General features: G+C 42.0%; 4 protein-coding genes across 5 annotated transcripts; 1 reads left to right on the top strand and 3 right to left on the bottom strand.

The window, feature by feature from the left end:
* Positions 1 to 5,901: 5,901 nt before the first annotated feature.
* On the top strand, positions 5,902 to 6,605 carry LOC108095180 (dynein light chain 2, cytoplasmic). 2 transcript variants are annotated; one of them, XM_017196176.2, is made up of 2 exons: positions 5,902 to 5,996; positions 6,055 to 6,605. In XM_017196176.2, the coding sequence occupies exon 2, from the start codon at positions 6,085 to 6,087 to the stop codon at positions 6,352 to 6,354; it is 270 nt and encodes an 89-aa protein (XP_017051665.1). In that variant the 5' UTR covers positions 5,902 to 5,996; positions 6,055 to 6,084; the 3' UTR covers positions 6,355 to 6,605. The 2 variants fall into 2 exon arrangements, with proteins under 2 accessions (XP_017051665.1, XP_017051656.1); XM_017196167.2 differs by having other exon boundaries at positions 6,044 to 6,605.
* A 6,887-nt stretch (positions 6,606 to 13,492) lies between these two features.
* LOC108095145 (probable pseudouridine-5'-phosphatase) lies at positions 13,493 to 14,645 on the bottom strand. The gene is made up of 2 exons (XM_017196085.2): positions 14,426 to 14,645; positions 13,493 to 14,367 (listed from the first exon to the last, which is right to left on the bottom strand). Exons 1-2 carry the CDS (start codon positions 14,541 to 14,543, stop codon positions 13,589 to 13,591), a joined length of 897 nt encoding a protein of 298 aa, XP_017051574.1. The 5' UTR covers positions 14,544 to 14,645; the 3' UTR covers positions 13,493 to 13,588.
* Positions 14,646 to 14,793: 148 nt separating this feature from the next.
* On the bottom strand, positions 14,794 to 15,589 carry LOC108095190 (probable pseudouridine-5'-phosphatase). The gene has a single exon (XM_017196185.2). The coding sequence runs from the start codon at positions 15,587 to 15,589 to the stop codon at positions 14,852 to 14,854; it is 738 nt and encodes a 245-aa protein (XP_017051674.1). The 3' UTR covers positions 14,794 to 14,851.
* Positions 15,589 to 16,617, bottom strand: LOC108095192 (probable pseudouridine-5'-phosphatase). The gene is made up of 2 exons (XM_017196195.1): positions 16,391 to 16,617; positions 15,589 to 16,310 (listed from the first exon to the last, which is right to left on the bottom strand). The coding sequence occupies exons 1-2, from the start codon at positions 16,455 to 16,457 to the stop codon at positions 15,655 to 15,657; spliced, it is 723 nt and encodes a 240-aa protein (XP_017051684.1). The 5' UTR covers positions 16,458 to 16,617; the 3' UTR covers positions 15,589 to 15,654.
* Between the last annotated feature and the right edge of the window lie 2,624 nt (positions 16,618 to 19,241).

Below are 19,241 nucleotides of genomic sequence, written 5' to 3'. Positions count from 1 at the left end.
CTTTGCCGCCTCGATTTTCCCACCCCTTTCCACCCCAGCCGTCGCACAACTTCATTAACGCAGAGTAAACACACGCATGCAGTTTTCGACTGGAGCCTGGAGCCAAGTGTTTGATGTTGCTGCCTTTCCTCTGGCAGTTTAAAGTTACATTTAGGATCTGCTCTCTGAAAACGAAGGGGGCGGGTAGGCGGAGAGGGGGGTGTGGCGGCCAGACTTTCCCAAATGTGCGGCGTATTTGCTTAGGTGAGTATTTTCGGGCTGCCAGAGCTAAGGAGAACAACAAAAGCTTTAAGCCAAACAAAATCAAATATTAAATTGTGTGCCAGGATTTGGAATTGAAATTTGTGAAAATAATACAATCTTAAACTAGATCTTGAATAGATATTTAAAAAATTTTGAAAAGGGAAATTTCATTAAATAATCATTAATAATTGCTTCCGATGTCAAAGTATAATTCAATTGACTTCTTTACGACATCGTTTACCAGTAATGTATAATTGACGACAATTTCTGCCATCATCCTTTTAAATGCATGCAAATTAACGTGATCTAAATAATTAAGTATAATTTGATGTGCTTTTTCGGCTGAGACAGCCTTCCCACGCACTTCCCCCTCTCCCCCCTCGCACATCATTTAGACCGGGCCCAAAAGTCCATTAACAAAGCGTAACGATGTGTCATGTGGCAAACACACACACGAATAACCGCAAATATCGCACTTGGTTTCGCTTCTTTCTCCGTCTGCTTTCTCCCTGGCCCTTTGTTGTTATTCATATTTATGAGGCTACGTGTGTGAGTGCCTCCTTAACAAGCCTAACGAACTGCCAAATTACGCTGAAATAGCATTAAAAATTTAAATTTTTCCCAGCCCGCGCGCTTTTTTTCGTTTTGTGAACCGTCAAAAGCGAAAAGGCCAACAAGTCCTTAATGACATTAAAAAAGAAAGCGATTTTCTTTGGGTGTTTGTGGGTGCTTTTAAAAACATGACTTTGTTTGCGGGAAGATGCTTTAGCTTTCTTAAGATCTATTGAAATGGAATAAAGAAAGTTTTTCTCGGTATCTAACATAAAAGAAAGCATATGGAAACTTTTACCAAAGGGCCTATTGTGAAGTATATTTTTTAAAGTGCCTACACATGTTATTCATGCCACATTTCTAGTAAATTCCTCTACTAACCCATTGACTGCACATACACAGCCACTCTTAAGGTGGCTTGTTGCTGTGCCACTTGGCAATCGAATGTGAGAGCCACCATAACCCACAGATGTAGCCAAGAAATGTTAAAAATTCCACAAAAAAGTAAAAAAAAAACCGAGAGAGGAACAAAAGTTGCACCAACTTGGGATAGGAAAGTTTTTAATCTGCCGCATGCAAAACTTTAATCGAAAAGCTGCCAACACTGAGGAAACTAAGTCAAACTTTTCAAATTGAAATATCAACTCGGGGAAAAAAAACTGGAGGAAAGCAGGAAAGGCAGATAAGAAAAATTCGATTCGTATGTTTTGTCGTCACATGCCAATTGCGTGTTTGAAGTGCATGCAGAAATTTAAGCCGAAAACTTTGATCGGCTGCCAGTGAGACAGAGACAAATGTGAAAGTTTTTCCAATGCACTCGAAAGTAGCAGGAAAAGCAGTTTGTAAAGTATGCAAAGGGCATGCAAACAATGGATTGTGATGGTATTCCCCTTTCTATTTGGCAGGGCGGTGCATTTTTAGCACTTGAACTTGTTAACTTTGTTCGGGCAAAGTAATGAAAACAATAAATATTCCTAATGGAAGTCAAATATGCTTTCGTGTTATTGAAATAAATGTGGGCTCCATTTTTATTTGCATAAAACAACGCATGGCGCAGTGGTCTAAAAACAATATGTTCTGCGTTTGTTTACATTTGCATGCCACACAAAAAAACGATTGTTCAGATACCGAAAACAAATATTGAGCACAATGGCCTGCTAAATAAATAAACTATTGCCGTCACCATGGAAAGTGACCTAGTTTAAAGTAATATATTATTTTTAAGCCCTCAAAGTCCATTTAAAATGTTGCTAATCTATAGCTATTTATCTAATACTTTGAGGTCAATTCATTTAAGTTTCTAGGGCAGCAACAGGCCTATTACGATAAAAGTCAAATAATTCCGCAGCCATTTTTAATTAACCAAATATGTTGGTACGGAAACGAGCACACAATTACACTTGTGCACAAATACGAGTGCAAAAATAAAGAGGGGAATATGTAAAAATATGGTAGGCAAAATTAATTTGCCCAATGCAAACATGCAGAACGTGAAAATGTGTCCCCCTTCTCCGCTTTTCCCTTGCTTTCTGTATGTGCGGTGTCATAAATTTCTGGAGCCGAGTGAAAAACCCCGAAAACCACGAAGGCAAATAACCCAAAAAATTCCGCTGACGTTTTCCGAGTCGAGGGGTGAGTTTCAGCCCAGGCAAACGCACCCACAATTGAAATGCAAGTCATGAGTTAACCAAAGCGAACCAAAAACCCCACCAAAACTCCGTTTTCTGTTCTCAGCTTCCAAGAAATTGCACCTGCCTTAGGAGTTGGTAACTCCCACAACTACAGATCCAGCTTCCATATGCCCAGCTAATATGGCTGGAGCTTAGTTCATGTCGGGTTGTTGCCAGTTATACGACTCTGCCAACTACTGCTGACTGCAGTTAGTTACCCAGCGGGCGACATGGCCAACAAGAAGCTCATTTTCGGAGGACTCCCGGGTAACCCAGCCAACAATTCAAGCGAGCTGTACTTCAACAGGTAAAAATATGTCCAGAGATAATGGTGTTAAAATTATTAATACAAATATAAACCTTTAATAGTTAAGTCATAAGAAGTACAACAGAATATTTTATATTATTTATTATTTAATAATTTTCATTGACAATTGTTCACTGGGTTGCCAGTTGCATGTGCAGCGAGTGTGGAGCAGGACAAGCCCGTGCTCATTATGCATAAATTGTCGCTGCGAAACTGCGCAGCTCCACTGAATTATGACAAAGTTAATGGCATTATAATGCCAAAACGCTGACATCTGCGCGGACGAAGTGGATAGTGCCTCTCCCTAGAAATTTCAAGTTGGCCAAGGGCAAGTGTGCCGTAATTACGTGGCGATTTCGAAACTGTTTAAAGCACAGAGATGCCAGACGGGAAACCTGATGTTGCTGTTCCTTGGCTGCCGTTGTCGATGACTTGTTGCCCCAAAGGCGGACATCCAAGGAGTGGGCAAATGACCCTCGTTTGTTGTCCTCCGTCGCATACATGGCTTGCCAATGTCAGCATCGGTGGCAGCAGCTCACACATGGACCAGCAGACTCAGACAAACACCTCTTAGCCCAGACCCTCAGCTTTTTAACCATAATCTTTCTTTTTTATCGCGAGTCTGGAGTCACATGGATTTAAGGGTACACTATAAGAAGATAGCCCAAGAAAGTATTGGTTTCCCTATCTATTACTATTTCCATTTCATTACTTAGTATCGTTTAACAAGATTAATAGTTAGAAAATAAGGATTAATATATACCATAAATAATATTTAATTTTTTTTAAACGTTCCTTAAACTTTCTTGTAGCGTTTAATATATGTTTTTATGAGTGTGCAACCTCAGCGTTAGTTGAGGACGTCCTTTACCATCAACGACTTGGTACCGCGCACTTTTTTACCCATCCATGTATGGGTGTACTTCCTGCACACACCGCATGACGGCACCACAAACTTGCGGCACTGAGCCCTGTTCTCACTTCCGGTTTCCGGTTCGCCTTTCGCCATTGCCATCGCCATCGCATCGGCTAGTTGCCGTTAACTTGTTTTGATTTTTTAATGGATCGCCTGACGACGGCAACCAGAGCATTTAAGCTTTCATAACTCTTATCTTAAAGCCCGGACCTAGAACAAACCAGAACCTTAAGCTCTCGAATTTCCTCTTGAATTGTGCGAAAATATATATTTTTTCAGAGTTCTCTTGGTGGCTTTTGTCAAATAAGGAAACATCGGAGAGAAATCGTGAAAGATACTCCGCATTTGACGTGGTGTAGCTCTGAGTCTGGGCTTTTGTCATGCAAATTGTTCAACAAGCAAGGCGGGATGTCGACGGTGACGTTGATTGCTCATGAAGTAAAATTAAAAGCAAACAATAAAAAAATTGGTCAAGAGGGTCCGCAAATACCCTACTAACTTTTGAGAATTAAGAACAAAATACAAGTTGATAATGAATTAATGAACAAAAGCAAAACCTGATATAGCGTACCCTTAAAGTTATTCTTCTGTATTCAGAATTTGATTTTAAGATTATTCATTTAAACCTAATACCAAGAAAACAAGTTGACAGAAAATTTAGCATAGTAAAATTTAATGAGCAACCTAATTTTGATGATCCTTGATAGGCGACATTCCCAGGATCAAGGAGGGAACTCGACGGCGTGGCTTACCTTCCAGCCCATTTCTCCACTGCCTCCATTAACCATTTTCATGTTGTTCGCATGCAACTTGAGTAAAAAACAAAAGAGCTGCCAACAGGCAACAAAAGCCACCGAGGAGCGGGAAAATGGGAAAAGAAATACAGTTGACGTTAAAGGGGAAGCACACACAAGTCAAGTCAGAAAACTTTTGTTTCCAGGCATTGTTCGCATTATGGTTGCTGGTGTTGCATGCCACCGATGTTGTGTTGCTGTAATTGCCGCCGAGAAGGAGGTGCCCAAGTTCAGAGTCCTGTGCAGAGTCGTCGATTTTAATTACGTATGCAATTTATTTATTACCTTTGCCCGGAAATATTGTGCAATTGTGTTGCTCTTGCTCTGCGGATGTGGCACAAAGCCCGCACAGGGAAAAGGGAGGCGTTTCTTTTTGCTGGGGGCGTGGCAGGGCAGAAAAGATTTAACATGCGGTTATGAAGTTACTTTTCACATCCTCAATTGAGTCCTGTCAGAAAATGCAGTGCACAAGGTGCTTGAAGTCAGATAAACTCAATTTTGAGTACTTATTGAGCTGACAGCAAAAGGATAAAGTGTTTGGGTTCTTAAAGAAAATATTTATTTACGAATGTCAAGATTGAAGAAAAACATATCTCAGAAAATTTAATTACAAAAATAATAAATATGAACCTGCATTTAAGCCCGGGCAAACCTACTATAAATTAGATTACCTATACCCAGAAAAAATCACGTAAAATCACCGGGACCATAAGCATAGCGTGTGTCCAATATATTAGCGTTTTCATTAGGAAAACAAGCGAAATTTGTTCACAATGTTGTAGTTGTTAGAACCCGAGCACACACATATACCTCAAAACCTATTTCAAATTGGTTGCATTACTTGATTAGTGTCCGCGCAGTGCTGTTATTAAAATTCAATCTAAAATCTACCAGAGTAGTTGAGTCTCGTGAGCTGATTGCATGTCTAATCGAATTTAACAACCTTTTCCACTAGAGGATATGGAAAGAGGAGCAGCGAGGAAATTAACGAATTTCGTATTAAGTGCAAATTCCGGCCGAGGACTCGTGTCATGCGATTGTGATTTGAGCTCAGAGCCGTTAAGCTTTTCCTTCCCCTTTGGAGCCATTTGCATGTGGATCACGTGACCAAAGGCGGGCATAGGAGATGCCTCTTTGGGAGGTTTGTTGGCTTAGCTAAATCTCTACTGAACAACCAATACATAGAATGTTTTAAAACTAATAAGAATTTTTTGTCAATTGATGTAATTTCAAATTACTAATTTGTTTGCAAGATTGTCTCTCGTATAAGAAAAGTGATTCCATTGCTAATCTAAATAAGATAGGATAATATGAATTTAAAAAGTGTGGCAAAAGTCAAAGAATGACGCTTCAGTGTTTGACAAAGTCGATAAGCACCAGTATCGATATTTGGCTTACCAACACTAAACTCTTCCCACCACTGAAGCACTGACTTATGCTTCGAATTGAAAATTCGCCTAGTCACTGAAAAGTACATTTTCAACAGAAAAAGGCCGGTAGCAGAAAATTCGAGAGTGAGTCATTTGAAAACTAGAAAAATTAATATAAAGCCGAACCTAAGATATCCCCCAGACAACCAGCTGTACGGATACTTAGTTCACGATGTCGGATCGCAAGGCGGTAATCAAGAATGCGGACATGAGCGAGGAGATGCAGCAGGATGCTGTTGACTGCGCCACACAGGCTCTGGAGAAGTACAACATCGAGAAGGACATAGCCGCCTTCATCAAGAAGGAGTTCGACAAGAAGTACAATCCCACCTGGCACTGCATCGTCGGCCGCAACTTTGGATCCTATGTGACCCACGAGACGCGCCATTTCATCTACTTCTACCTGGGCCAAGTGGCCATTCTGCTCTTCAAGAGCGGCTAAACGACGCAGGACTCCACAGAACACCTTTGTCAAATGGCGCCCAACATTGTTTTCCAAAAAAAAAAAAAAAAATAGGCAGAACATTGTTGCAGAGATGTTTGAGGTCCCCTGGCAGCCAACAAGTTCAAATGTAAACACACGCTTCCTGATGTTTTTGTGAATATTTTTCCCCAAATTCGAAACACTTCCTCCGTGGTCGCTAAACAATTCTGATAATAGTTACAATAAATGCTTCCCTATGTTTCTCCCGATTTCTGTAAGTTTTTCCTATTAACAAAATATGATACTGAATTTATTTTGCATGTGCAAGCATTAAAGTGTGCCAGCACTTTTATCGCCGATTTCACCTCGCATATTCCCTGCTGATTCAGCGAGACCTGAACACATCGGATAATGCTTTTGGGTTAATTCCTGCATTCACAATGTCCTTCGAGTTCATCAGAAGGCAAACAATGGGAGCACAGTTTTCCCCGTCGAAGTGCGGCAATTTCGGGCTGATGGAGCAGCCTCACCTGGCTGTGGGCAAATAAAAATTGCTTAATTAAGTTAATTAAAATATTGTCGCTGTCCACTGTGCTTCCATGTGCTGGCGGCGGTGGCATTTATGCGTTTTTATTATCACTGCGATTGGCCAATTTCGGGCAGGACATCGTTGGGGTAATTATGCCAGCGCACGTCCAGGGCCGCAATAATAATCATAAAAATAATATTAATAAAGTTCGCAGCGGATGAGAATATATTTGCGAAATGCTTTTCCAGTCGGCCGGCAGGCGCAACATATGAAAATGTTTTTTTTTTTATATTTTCGTTCTTGTTTCGAGTGGGTGTTTATAGTTGGTTTGAGCCGCTTTCACAGTTCGACGACTTTTGGCCTTGTCCCCTTGATTTCCCGCCAGCTGGCACCAGTTCTGTTTTCTGTTTTCCGAACTCCTGCATCCGCATTTCGATGGGGATCGGTCGGTCAGACAGATTCTCATGCATATTTCATGGCTAGCTTAAATACGGCGACGGGATACAAACAATCGGGCGAAACGTATTGCCACACTTGAAGGCCAATCCAGGTCGTAAAAATTTTAATGCCCAGCAATCAGTTTTACGCCCTCTCAGACAAAGCCTGTATTAATTTTTTTTTTTGTATATTACATTTATGTATTTTTTTTTATGAATTTTGACAATAAAAGTAAAGCCCATGCTTCTTTCAGGGATTCCTTAATATTGCTGCCCACCTTTTGACCTCCTGCACATCCTTCTCCCACTTATTTCATTTTTGAAGTGAAGTTTTAACTCTGCCCAACAGATTCTCTGTTTTTCTGCTGCTGCTCTGCTTTTACTGGGCTGAATGAGTAATGGCATTTTAACTCCGAGATGAGTTGAGTCTGCGCATTAAAAAAAAGAGACTCAATGGGAATTCTCAACCAACGAGAAGATAGATGGCGCCAGCGAGAAGTTCAATTGGAGTTCTCGTTAATATTTCACATGTTTTCAAATAAGAATTTTCCAAAATTTCTGTTCGAAAATTAAGGTGCCTAATTATTATTAAATGTGTGGTTGTCCAGACGTATTTTTAATTTAATCAGCGGCAACTTGAAGTAATGGTAAAGATAGTTATGAATATTTAAGAAGGATTTGTGCAGCTTTAAAAGAAATACTTTATAGGATTATTATCTACAGACAGCCAATCAACAAAGGGTAATTGGGCCGCTTTATTATTAAAACTTATTTATATGTCACAATGATATACAAAAAGTGCTGGTACATTTATTATTCGCCGACTCACTGCTTTGTTTTGTTCCCACATAATTCCAATTTAATCTCGCATAGTACCATTCGCCCTCCACGGCCACCATCAAGTGACTACAAATGAGCAAAACTCTTGACCTTTTTTGTGCCCCGAGCGGAAAAAAATGAACAAAACTTTTATAAATTACTGTCAGTAGCAGTGACCTCAATATAAAATTGCACAACATAACTTGAACACACACCGATGCACACAGAGACTGGGACAATTGCGAGTGCAATAGATACGAGTGTAATTGCATTTTACTTGGACGCCGAGCTAGAAAAACCAAAACCAAGCCAAACGAAACCGAACCGACCACAGAAACATACGCACATGGGTATGTTAACTTTTTGTGACCTCAGCAGCTATAATTATTGCCATTTTTTGTTGCTGCTCGGGCACACGTATGTATACGTACGTATGGTACATGCATATATGAGCCAGCAAAACGGGTCAGTCCAAAGTCAACATTAGCTTTATCACAACCCAGAGTCGAGGGCTAAAAACTCTCGACAATGACAAAAAATCTTAATGAAACACAAACAAGACAGGAGGCGGGGGAAGGTGGAGGTTGGAGGGTGAATGGAACCCAACGAACAACAATAAAACCGCACAGCATAAAAAGTCACAGCAAATGTTCATTAAACAGAAATAAATGTTCCGAATTTGTACCGAAAATTAAAATGAAAAAAAATACTTTGGCTCTCAGCAGCGAAGTTGGCTTACTCTGTAAATAGAGTTGAGCATGAAAGAGGATACAGCACGATTATCCCTTTGTCGGTAATGCGAATGAAAGAAGCTTTTCGCATATGAAAAGTAGAGCATTTAAGTTCACAAGTCCCTCCTCACATGGAATTCTCGTAGGCGTGGTCAGGGAATTTCCATAAACCCATTTCGCCGGATAATAGCCTACATAAACAAAAATAATCGCAAAGCAGAGCACAAAAGACGAAGAGTTGCGGAATGGCGGAAGTTGCATGCTTCTCATGGCTCTACTCCTTTTTCGGGCTCGTGTGATGAATGAGGCTGCAAGGAGCCGCAAGGACACATGCAGAAGTCACCCACTCGGGGAGTCGATTTTTCATTTGGCTTACGTATCATCAACCAGAGCTTGTCTCGTGTCGTTTCCCCTTTCTTTTTGGCCACTATCTCCGCCTGACCAATTCCATTGTCGTCAACAGAGCTCGTTTCCTGCCACTTTCCGCTGCTTCTGCCACTTCCAAGCTTACTCTTGGTTTAAACTTGGATTTTTACGTCTATCTGATACTTCTAATTTAACACTTCTCGCTTGAAGTCCTTGGGATTTGCTTACCTTTTAATACAAAATATTTTTAGATTGTTTGCAAAAGAAGTTCTCATTCCTAAAAATTTATATAGAATTTTTAGAAATGAGTACCGGGTATCCTGTAGTCTAACAGCTCTGTAGTTTGCCTGCTTATCAAACCCCAGTGTCTCCTCCTCAGATTTCCGCAGTGCCTTTGTAGGTTTTATTTTCGTTATTGTTGCCTGTGATAAATTGTGCGCTCTTCGTTTTGACAGATGTCAGCGTTTGTCTGCCCAATGCGAACCAGAAGTCTTTTGGGTTTGTCTAGGCTGTGCTGGCAGCCCTCTGAGGTTATCGTCCTTTTTTTCATTTTAATTTTCGAACGAATTTTTTCCTCGCATTAAAGTCGTCGGGAACCTTTAACCTCAGCCTGATCTTTGACTCAACTGAAGTTTTTGTTACATTTTAGTCGTGTGTGTGTTTGTTTTTCCTGCTGCCGGTTGCAGTCAACTTGTTGACATTTTCAGGCCTGTCACATTGCTCTGAAGTCCTGCGTCTGAGATCCCGAACCTGTGTCCTGTCAGTCTCCGCGTCCCGAGTCCTGCGTCCTGTCCTGTCCTGTGTCCTATGTCCTGCCTCCGTGTTCGTGCTCGTGTCCGTGTCAGGCGTCACTTTATGCCCCTGACAGCGGCAACAATTTTATTTACTTAATTTGGCTTTAGTTTGTCATTTATTTACTTGTTTGCCGCAACAGCACAACAGTTGGTCAAAGTGTCCACCTCACGGGGCCCACCTACCACCGATTCCTAGGCCATATCTCTGGTCCTTGGACCGATCTGGGCCGACTTCCTCGTGCGATTCTGTTGTTGTCACTTTGACGCCGACGTCGGTGTTGTTGCCAGGGTTTTGATGTTGCCGCTTTTGGTTTTATTTCCTTCAATGGGGTATTGTCAAAAAAAGACTAAACTTAGCTAGTTGGAAAAAATTAAATAAGTCTAAGCATTGGATCCCGAACACAAAAAAGAAAGTGTCACCAGAATTTCAGAACAATAAACATAAACACGTTTAAAATGATTTAGGGATAAATTAATATACTTTCAAAACTCTTTCGTTTTATAGGGTTAATGTTGACTTTTTACCTTGCTTATTTTTTTCCTACCAAGTGTATCCTTTATTCGTTTTGGCCATCTTCAACAGAACCCCCATTTGGTTTTATTTGTAGCACGGTGACACATTTTGCTGCCCGCACTTTATTGCATATCGTTGTCAGCTGTTGTCGGAGCGTGGCATTGAATTTTTTATGAAAATTTAGAGCAAGTTGCTTTTTTCCTTGTTTGGCTGCCGTTGATGCCACTGCTGGTGTTGCACTTTGGTACCTTAATTAAATATTTATTTCAATCATTTTCGGCAAATGGATGGACACCGTGGGCCGTGAGGCATGAAAATCCCATCACTTGCGAAGTGAGAGCTCCAGTTGAAGGGGCGTGGCACTTGGGGGCACTAACATTTGTCATTACACATTAATAGCGCACCATTAATCTTTTTCGTGAGCCGAGGGCAGGGGGCTCACAATGAATGCCAGTCCGGGTCCGGGTCTGGACCTGAATCTGAATCGGAATCTGAGTCAGAACCTGGATCTGGACCCGAGTCGTCTGTCGCACAAAACCGTTAATTAATGTATGCCATTTAGCTGGAAAATTGCAAAAGGGACACACACTCACGTTCACAAATTGGTTTAAGAGATAGAGATGGGTCGATAGATTATGCATAGTGATAGTTAAATAAAAATAAAATAAAATATAAAATAAATATAAATAGGAGTACATATATAGAATATGCGTTGAAAAAGGTGGTTACTAATACTGGAACGTAAATGTGATATTCGTTGTTGTTAAAATGTTGATATTCAGTTTGATTATATATATATTTTTTTTTTTATCAAGATCACTCTCACGATGTCACCACTAAGGCATACGTGTTTCGCCAGCCCATCATAATGAGCGGCAATTTAGTGCCCTTTTGAACGGTGGTGGCCGTGGGGTTGAGCCACTGGACGAGTGGCTTGGGGGGTTGGGTGTTGCGTCGTTGTCGCCACCGCAAACAAGCAAAGGCAAAAGCCGCAGTGGCGGGGAAAAGGGAGCAGGGAGAACAGAGGGGATTGCCCAGCAGGTATGCTTGATTAATGCTTTATAACAAGGCTCGCACAAAGCACGCTCTGAATGCACACCCACGCCCACAAAAACCACTGGATGGCGGTCCGCCGCCCCCAGAAACACCCAGCCAACCTCCGCCCACCGCCCACCGCCTGCGTCCTTGCATTTTAACATTAATTTAGCGGAATGCTGCAGACGACTTTGAAAGGCTTTTCCAGCATTCGTCAACACATGTTAATCCTTGTTGTTGTAATTGCTTTCGTTGGTCAAAGTCCCGAAAACACTTGAAGCCTTGCAATAATGAGGATTTTACATAGTATCCTTACGCAGTCGGAAATGGATGCAATCTGTGAGTAATGGTAATAAATTGTTACTTTAAAAGACTTTTTCGATCATTTCGATTGTATCCCTAAACCAAACAGAGATATAAAGAAGAAAAATTTAATTTAATTACCCACGAAAACTCAAGGTTAACTACAAATACAAAAGACCAAGCTATTTTCTTCATTCTAATTATTTTCCTTTCATGCCATTATGGCATGGAAAGTTTTCTTTTCATTTGCCAACTGCAAAGTCCACATTTCTTTGCATCTGATATGCCCCTGCGGCCTTTTGTGGCTTAATTAAATTAAGACATTACAAACTTGTGGATCTTGTTTGAGCTTCATACTTTTGACGCTCGCAATTATTATTATTTTCAGTCCTTATGGCACTTTCCTTTTTATATGATTTGCTTTATACTATTTTTCACGTTTTCATTTCTGCTGAGCTCTGCGCCCTTGAGTGCTTCCTGTGGCAGTCGTTCATTAGGCAAAAGCGGAAGAAAATCCAGGGGAGAGGTAAAAAAGTAATACCAAAAAAATTTGTCTAAAGAGTTAAAAGGTTTATTCACTTTGCGCCGTCTGACGTTTTACGGGTGGTGGTGAGGCTAAAACCAACATTCGGGGCTGGAGACACATTTTCCGAGCTGAACATTAAGTAATTATAAGTTGAATACGAGTTGGCTAAAAGTTGCAAGTTGGCATTTGCAACTAGGCAAACATATTGCATGTCTACACCCTGGCAGACAAGCAGACAGGCAGACACTGGTGCACACTGCGTATGCGTAATGTGTTGAATAATTAAATTGTCAAACAATTGGCTTTTGGCAGAGAAACGGAGAAAAGGAGAAAAGATGATGGCACGAAAGTGCTGAACGTAGCCGGGATTTATTGTCTTGCAGTGGGAATCCTTTGGCAGTGAGTGGAAAACGCTTAATCATCTTTAATTGAAAGCACTTGATGAGCTAGTCAAATGCCAATGAACAACGAACAATGAACAATGGACGCTTTGAACAATCGGCATTATTTATAATGCCTTTTAATCTCAATCTGAATTTGCATTTTGTCTTTTTTCTATGTGTGTGAGCCGGCTGGCCAATTCATTTGCTCGCTGATAGGATTTCATTTACTTGTCATCACGAAAGCGTTTTCAATTAAACTGTATTTATTATTGAGCAGATAAAGCAAACAATTCCCTTTTCAATAGTTAATAATGCCAAGTCGGCTTATCGTTCTTCAAAATTGCAGGGATCAATTTCGGTTTAAGCGAGTTTGACACGAGGCTTTAGTTAAATAAGATTTTATTCAACTGATGCGTATCAGTATTATTATTCAACAAAATAAATAAATTAAACTTGTGCATAAACTGGTGCTGAGAATCAGCATATGTTGTTATTCTTTTACGAAGAATTCCTATGTTTGTTCGCTCTTTCCATCATGATTTATTGAAGTGCGAATCGCAAAAGCTTTTAGGCCGATTGCCTGGATTTTCAGTTGGAGAAGGGGAATATTCAACCGCAAATCTGTTGAGTTGCTTACGACCATAGACACTATGTTAATTATCTCGTAAAGTTTTAAACAGTTGCTAAAATAGTTTATTCCAATGAATTTAAAAATATGCTCTCTCTAAAATATACTCTAATTTGATGTCAGTTAATATGTACTAAAATCCACTAACTTGATCTCAAATAAAATACAATAATTTAGGTATTTAAAACTAAGCAGCTTCCTCTCCTTCATCTTCCTCCTCTCCCTCGTCGGCTGCCGCATCTTCAGCTGCCTTCCTCCTCAATTCAGAGCTCCTTCGACTGACTACGGATTTTTGCGAGCTTCGGCGACTGGAAGTCTTGGATTTCCGAGGAGGTGGTTCCGTGCAGCTATATGGTGGAATGTTAAACTCCTCCGGAACGAACTCCTCGAAGGTTTCCATTCGCAAAGTGGCCAACTCCGACCAACAACACGGCAGGCTCTTCTCGGCCAACATGACCACTGGCAATCGAGCATCGCTGGCCGCCTGAACCCCATGAGGAGTGCCGTCGAAAACCAGGGTGCAATCCGGTCCAGCATCCCCCAATCTCGACAAGGCAATCAGATACACATCCGGTTCTGGTTTAAGGGCCCTTAGCTCCGGATCATTGCCACAGATTACGGTTGAGAAGTTCTCAAAGAAGTCCAGCCGATCACGGATCTTAGTGCAGTACATGGACTCGGAGCACGAGGTGATCAGTCCCAATCCCATGCAGCATTTGCGCAGGTGCGTGACTAATCGCTCGACTCCTGGCATCAAAGTGGGATTTGCAATCAAATCGGAGGTGCGCTCATTCAGCTGGAAGCGAAAGGTCTCCCAAGCCACTGGAAAATCGCACTTCCGGCAAATCATCTGCACCATTTCAGCCGTTTCCATTGGTCCACTTTTGATCAGCAGATATTCGGGTATAGTCCTATTGTAACTCGAAGCCAGCTCAATTAGAGCCCTCTGGTAGACGTGACGGGTGTCTGTACAAAAAGTATTCGTTACTAGAAGTTAGTAGGTATTCTGGAAAACCAATCCCACCAAAAACAGCACTCTCCAGATCAAAGATGCAGTAACTAACGCCCGGACTGCAGCACATCGGTGGACAACGGGAACATTCTGGCGGAGGTTTGCATGATTTACAGCAAGGGCTGCACATATCTGAATTTACGGAGAATAATTTTAGAATTTCCGAATACTTAATTTTCAGTTTTACGAATTTGGGCCTAACTGACGTTTGTTGCCTAAAATACAAAGCTGGCTTTTCGTCTGCCTCACAGTTGCATAGATAAAAAAATATTTTTAAATTAGCAGGTAAGGTGGAGCTTTCTTAATATATCAAATTAAAATTATATAAAATAATACAAATTTTATAGGAGAAGTTTTTTAATGAAGACCAAAGTCAAGGATTACTTTAATATTTGGCTTTAATAAACCACATTTAACTTCTTTATAATCTTCACTTTTTTACAGAACAGAGTGTATGTTTGATTTTCCCAAAGGCGGTAAGCCAAAGTATTGTGGCTTGAAGCCCTCCAAGGATCGCAATCTCAGAGTGGCCGGAGCACTGGCTCGGATAGAAACCAGAGGATCGGGAACGAGAACCACCTGCATTCCAGCCGCCAAGGCAGCCTCCATTCCCACCAACGAGGACTCGAAAACCAGGCATTTACTCGGATCCGGAGGATCCTCAAAACGAGAGGCGGTGGTGAGGAAAATATCTGGAGCAGGCTTTCCCCTCTTCACTTCTTCATCGGAGCCACTCAGAACCACGTGGTGGAAGACATCGAAGAGACTGGAGTGTCGACGTGTCTTTATCCTGAACGAATCCCGGCAACTGCCACTGCCGATGGCCATTGGAACATTGGACTCGTGAAGATGCTTCAGGAGGCGCTCCACACCGGGCATCAGTCGAATGAAAGGCAATTTACCCCGACATTGCAGTTCGTGCTGAGATTCAAACTCAGAGCGACCGAAGGGCAGGTTGAAGGTGTTCACCAAGAGGTCAGCCTGCTCCGAGTCCGGTTTTCCCATGCAACGCATCTTCAGATCAAAGCTATAGGTGTGTCCATAGGGATCCAGAATCTTCTGAACCGATTCGGTTCGCAAACTTTCGCTATCTATTAGGAGGCCATCCAACTCGAAAATGCAGTGGGTCACTGGCTGAAAAAAACACGTTTTTGTAACGCGATCTTCTTCCGACATTTTTTTACTTAAATTTTGATTTATTATTCAGAATTTGAGGGGTAAATATAGAGTGCTTAGAGAACTTATCCGAACTCGAATTTGCAGCAAGTGTCAAAGGGACGAAGGCCAAAGAGCTCGGGTTTGAATTCAGCCATTGAGTTCAGGACCAAAGTGGCGCCTTTCCTCTGCTGCTTGGTGACGAAGGGCTTGGGTATGAAAACCACTTGGGAACCTGATGCCACGCCCCCTCTCAGACCAACTGGGGCGTCCTCGAAGATCAGGCACTTCTTGGGATCTGCGGGTGGATTGAATCGCGAGGCAGCCAGGAGAAAGATATCCGGCATGGGCTTCCCCCTTCCCTTTCCCAATTCCGGATCATCACCGCAGACGACGTGATGGAAGGCCAGCATTATGTCCCTATGGGGATGCATCTTCACCTGGAACATCCGTCTAAACGAACTCGTTGCAATGCAGAAGGGTATCCGGTATTCGTGCAGGTGGAGGATCAGATCCCTCACCCCTGGGAGAAGAGCCACGTTTCTCATGTGCCTCTCGACGACCGCCGTATATCGGCGGTAGAACTCTTCCTTCGTTATTGGGAGATCGAACTCCTTCACGGCGACTTCTGCAAACATGTTCGCTGGCATTCCCATATGAGCAGCCTGATGGGCATGTGTGTAGGTTTTGCCAAAGGGAGATAGCAACTCATTGATGGTTTTTAGATATACTGTTTCGCTGTCTGAAAGTGATTAAAATAAGGTAAGAGGTTAAAAAAAGATTACAGAGCCTATATTTGAATAGCTAAATATGGATTTATACCTATCAATGTTCCATCGCAGTCGAAAATGACGTGGGTGACTGGACAGTAACACTTCTTTGAAGGCATTTTAGAGATGGTCTTGTAAATTGGTGTCCCTTTCCACTTACAACATTCTAATTAATTTAGTTCGCTAATTTGGATACATTTTGGGATTTGGTTTTGTTAATCAGAAGGTGGATACCGAAAGTTTAAAATTCAATTTTATAATTTGGTTTTCAGAACCTTGACAAACTTTTAAAAGAAAGCCATGATATATGTAGCTAATATTATAATCCGAGTTAGTTGAATATATTAAAATTCATAAGTTGAAAAGCTGCAACTTTTCCTGATTTTCGTGTCTAGCTGTAGTTTTTCTCGGGGTTATTCTCTTGCGGATAGTTGCATACAACTTATATATTTAACTAAGTCTAATGCATGCGGTGCACGCTTTTCGGCCAAGATTCCGCTGCCGTTCGCATGCTGCTACAAAGTTGCGTAATTGATTAAGCAGTTGGCAGCCAACCCGCAAGAGACGTTCGCCGCAACGCGTCGCCAAAAACTTTGGCTTTGGCCAATACGTGCGGCAGAATTCGTCGCGTTGGTGGTGGGTGGTGCATGTAGCATGTGGTGCAAAAGTTTCTGCGGCGGCTCGAGGGGTGGGTGGAGGTTCAAAGGTGAACGCGTCGCGATGCCTGATTTCGGGATGGCTTTAATAGCCGAGCACACCTGGGGCCGTCCAAAACGAGTTAACGAAAATGTTTGCGCTTTCTGACGACTTTGAAAGGCGGTTGACAATGGAAATTTACTATATGCAGAAAGTTAGAAAACTATAAATTGGATAGAAAAATGGAAAAGTATAGTTGTTTTATTCTCTTCCTAATAAGAAATTACAGCTGAATTCCCAATAAATCATACTTCTCTAAAAGTTCATCCAGCTTGCCCCATTGTCTATGCAACGAAGTGGCCACTTTTATTACCTTTTATTGGCAAGCGTTGCCTCGGTTGCAGTCAAACCCAATGACCGTGACGCATTAATGTCCTGTGGCCGCCAAAATCGAACCAGAAGTTGGCTGAATGGCTAACTGGTTCGCTGGGCTTGCATATTTTACGAGCGAGTCCAACTTTAATTGGAACAATACCAATAAATGCCAAATGCAGATGGCCCAGAGGGAGAGCCAAAAAGTTTGATGTGCATTGACCGGGATATCGAAGGACCCTCCGAACCACCAATCGCAGTCCGCAGCGGTGGAAATCAGCTCAAGGGGACACATCCGCATTCACACACACACACACTGGCACACACACTCATACAGAAAGCCACAGAGACCGCAAGGATAACAACGGCTTTTGGCCGCCGCCGCTGCAAGTTTGCGGTTTTTGGGGAGACTGAAATGCAGGCAGAACGGACAACTGGACAAGTGGACCAGCGGACCGGTTAACAATTCAATGAACGCAATTACGGCGCCCAGATTTCAGGTGGCAGGTGGAGAAGCGCGTTGCCACGACAGCGATTAGAGACGCGTTCAAATTAAACGTTTACAACATATTGTTGTTGGCCAGCCAAGTGGGAATTCCCCCTGGTAAGCGCGAGAAAGAACAAATAAATATGTTAAACTTAACTGTCTAGACCATTAATTACTTCGTGCTTTGCCTGGCATAAAAATGGTGGAAATTATAAACTAATCAAAGTATTATTTAGACAAAAGTGGTAAGAATTAAATACATTTTCCTCTTAAATTTGTAAATGGTTAAGAACAATACACCCCAATTTCATACCCTGTACAAAAAGTTACAAACGCAAAAACGGTTGGTCATAAATGCTGGGTTCCCAAAATGGCTGACTGCATAATTCATGCACACAATTCGTCGCTGCATTCGAATGTCCTGTTCTCGAGTCCTGTTCCAATTTGGCTGCCACAACAGCTGACGCACAGAATCCCGAAAAGTGTCCGTCCGTCCGATTAATTAAAAGGCATTTTATTGACTGAAGGGTGGGAGTGGTTAAATGCTCGATGTGTGTGGAGTGGGCAACGTTTATCGCCAGTAGCTTCGTACCTTGCTGACAGCAAATTGCTTTAGCTGATTTGGCACTTTCCATTGAGTCAATAAGAAATGAAATGCGCTTGAATGGGCTTCAAGGATGTGGATGGAGTACAAGAGACTCAGAACAAAGTAACGTCAATTTCAGCAGATCAGAAAGTAATTGAAGAAACAGAACTGCAAAACATTACTGCTAACATTTTAATTTAAATTGGTATAAATTCCACCCCACAATATATACTTTATTAAATTTGTCCAACACATTTGCATTTAGATTCAAGTAAAACTTAGTTTCTAAAAAGGAACTCCCCGAAGAATCCGCAAACCCTGACTCCCCAAACCCTTTGGTCACCGCAAGGAATACCAAATTGAATAAATAGTATGCGATATAATCTGCAAAGAAGAGCCCAATAGCTCGAGGGGCAAACCGCAAAACTGCAGGCCGGACTCGTCCTTTGGCACTCAATAAATGTTATCCATCTATGTGCATGGCGGGCTCAAATGTCAGTCACATATTCCTTCAATCATCACGGCGCTTTCCAGAGCGATTTCCCCAAGGGTCTCCAGTGCAACATTGTGTGGCAAGGGGCATTCGGGGGCTGGAGCATGGGCACAAAGTCCAATTTGTTTGTAATGGCATTACTTTGTTTACAAAACAAATTTTGTATGCATAGCGAGTAGTCGCAGTCGTCGGGCGAAAAGAGGTGAGTTTTCGGGGGGATTGGGCTGGGAATCCTCGACCCTTGCAACAAATGCTGCAAACCCAACTCTCAAAATGCCGCGGGTGCTGTCGCAGTCTAGGGAAACCGGAGAACAAAAATAGAAAGGCGG

This window comes from Drosophila ficusphila, unplaced genomic scaffold (genome assembly GCF_018152265.1).
Source record: "Drosophila ficusphila isolate 14025-0441.05 unplaced genomic scaffold, ASM1815226v1 contig_412, whole genome shotgun sequence".
NCBI lineage: Eukaryota > Metazoa > Arthropoda > Insecta > Diptera > Drosophilidae > Drosophila > Drosophila ficusphila.
This window is presented reverse-complemented; position numbering and strand designations above follow the sequence as displayed.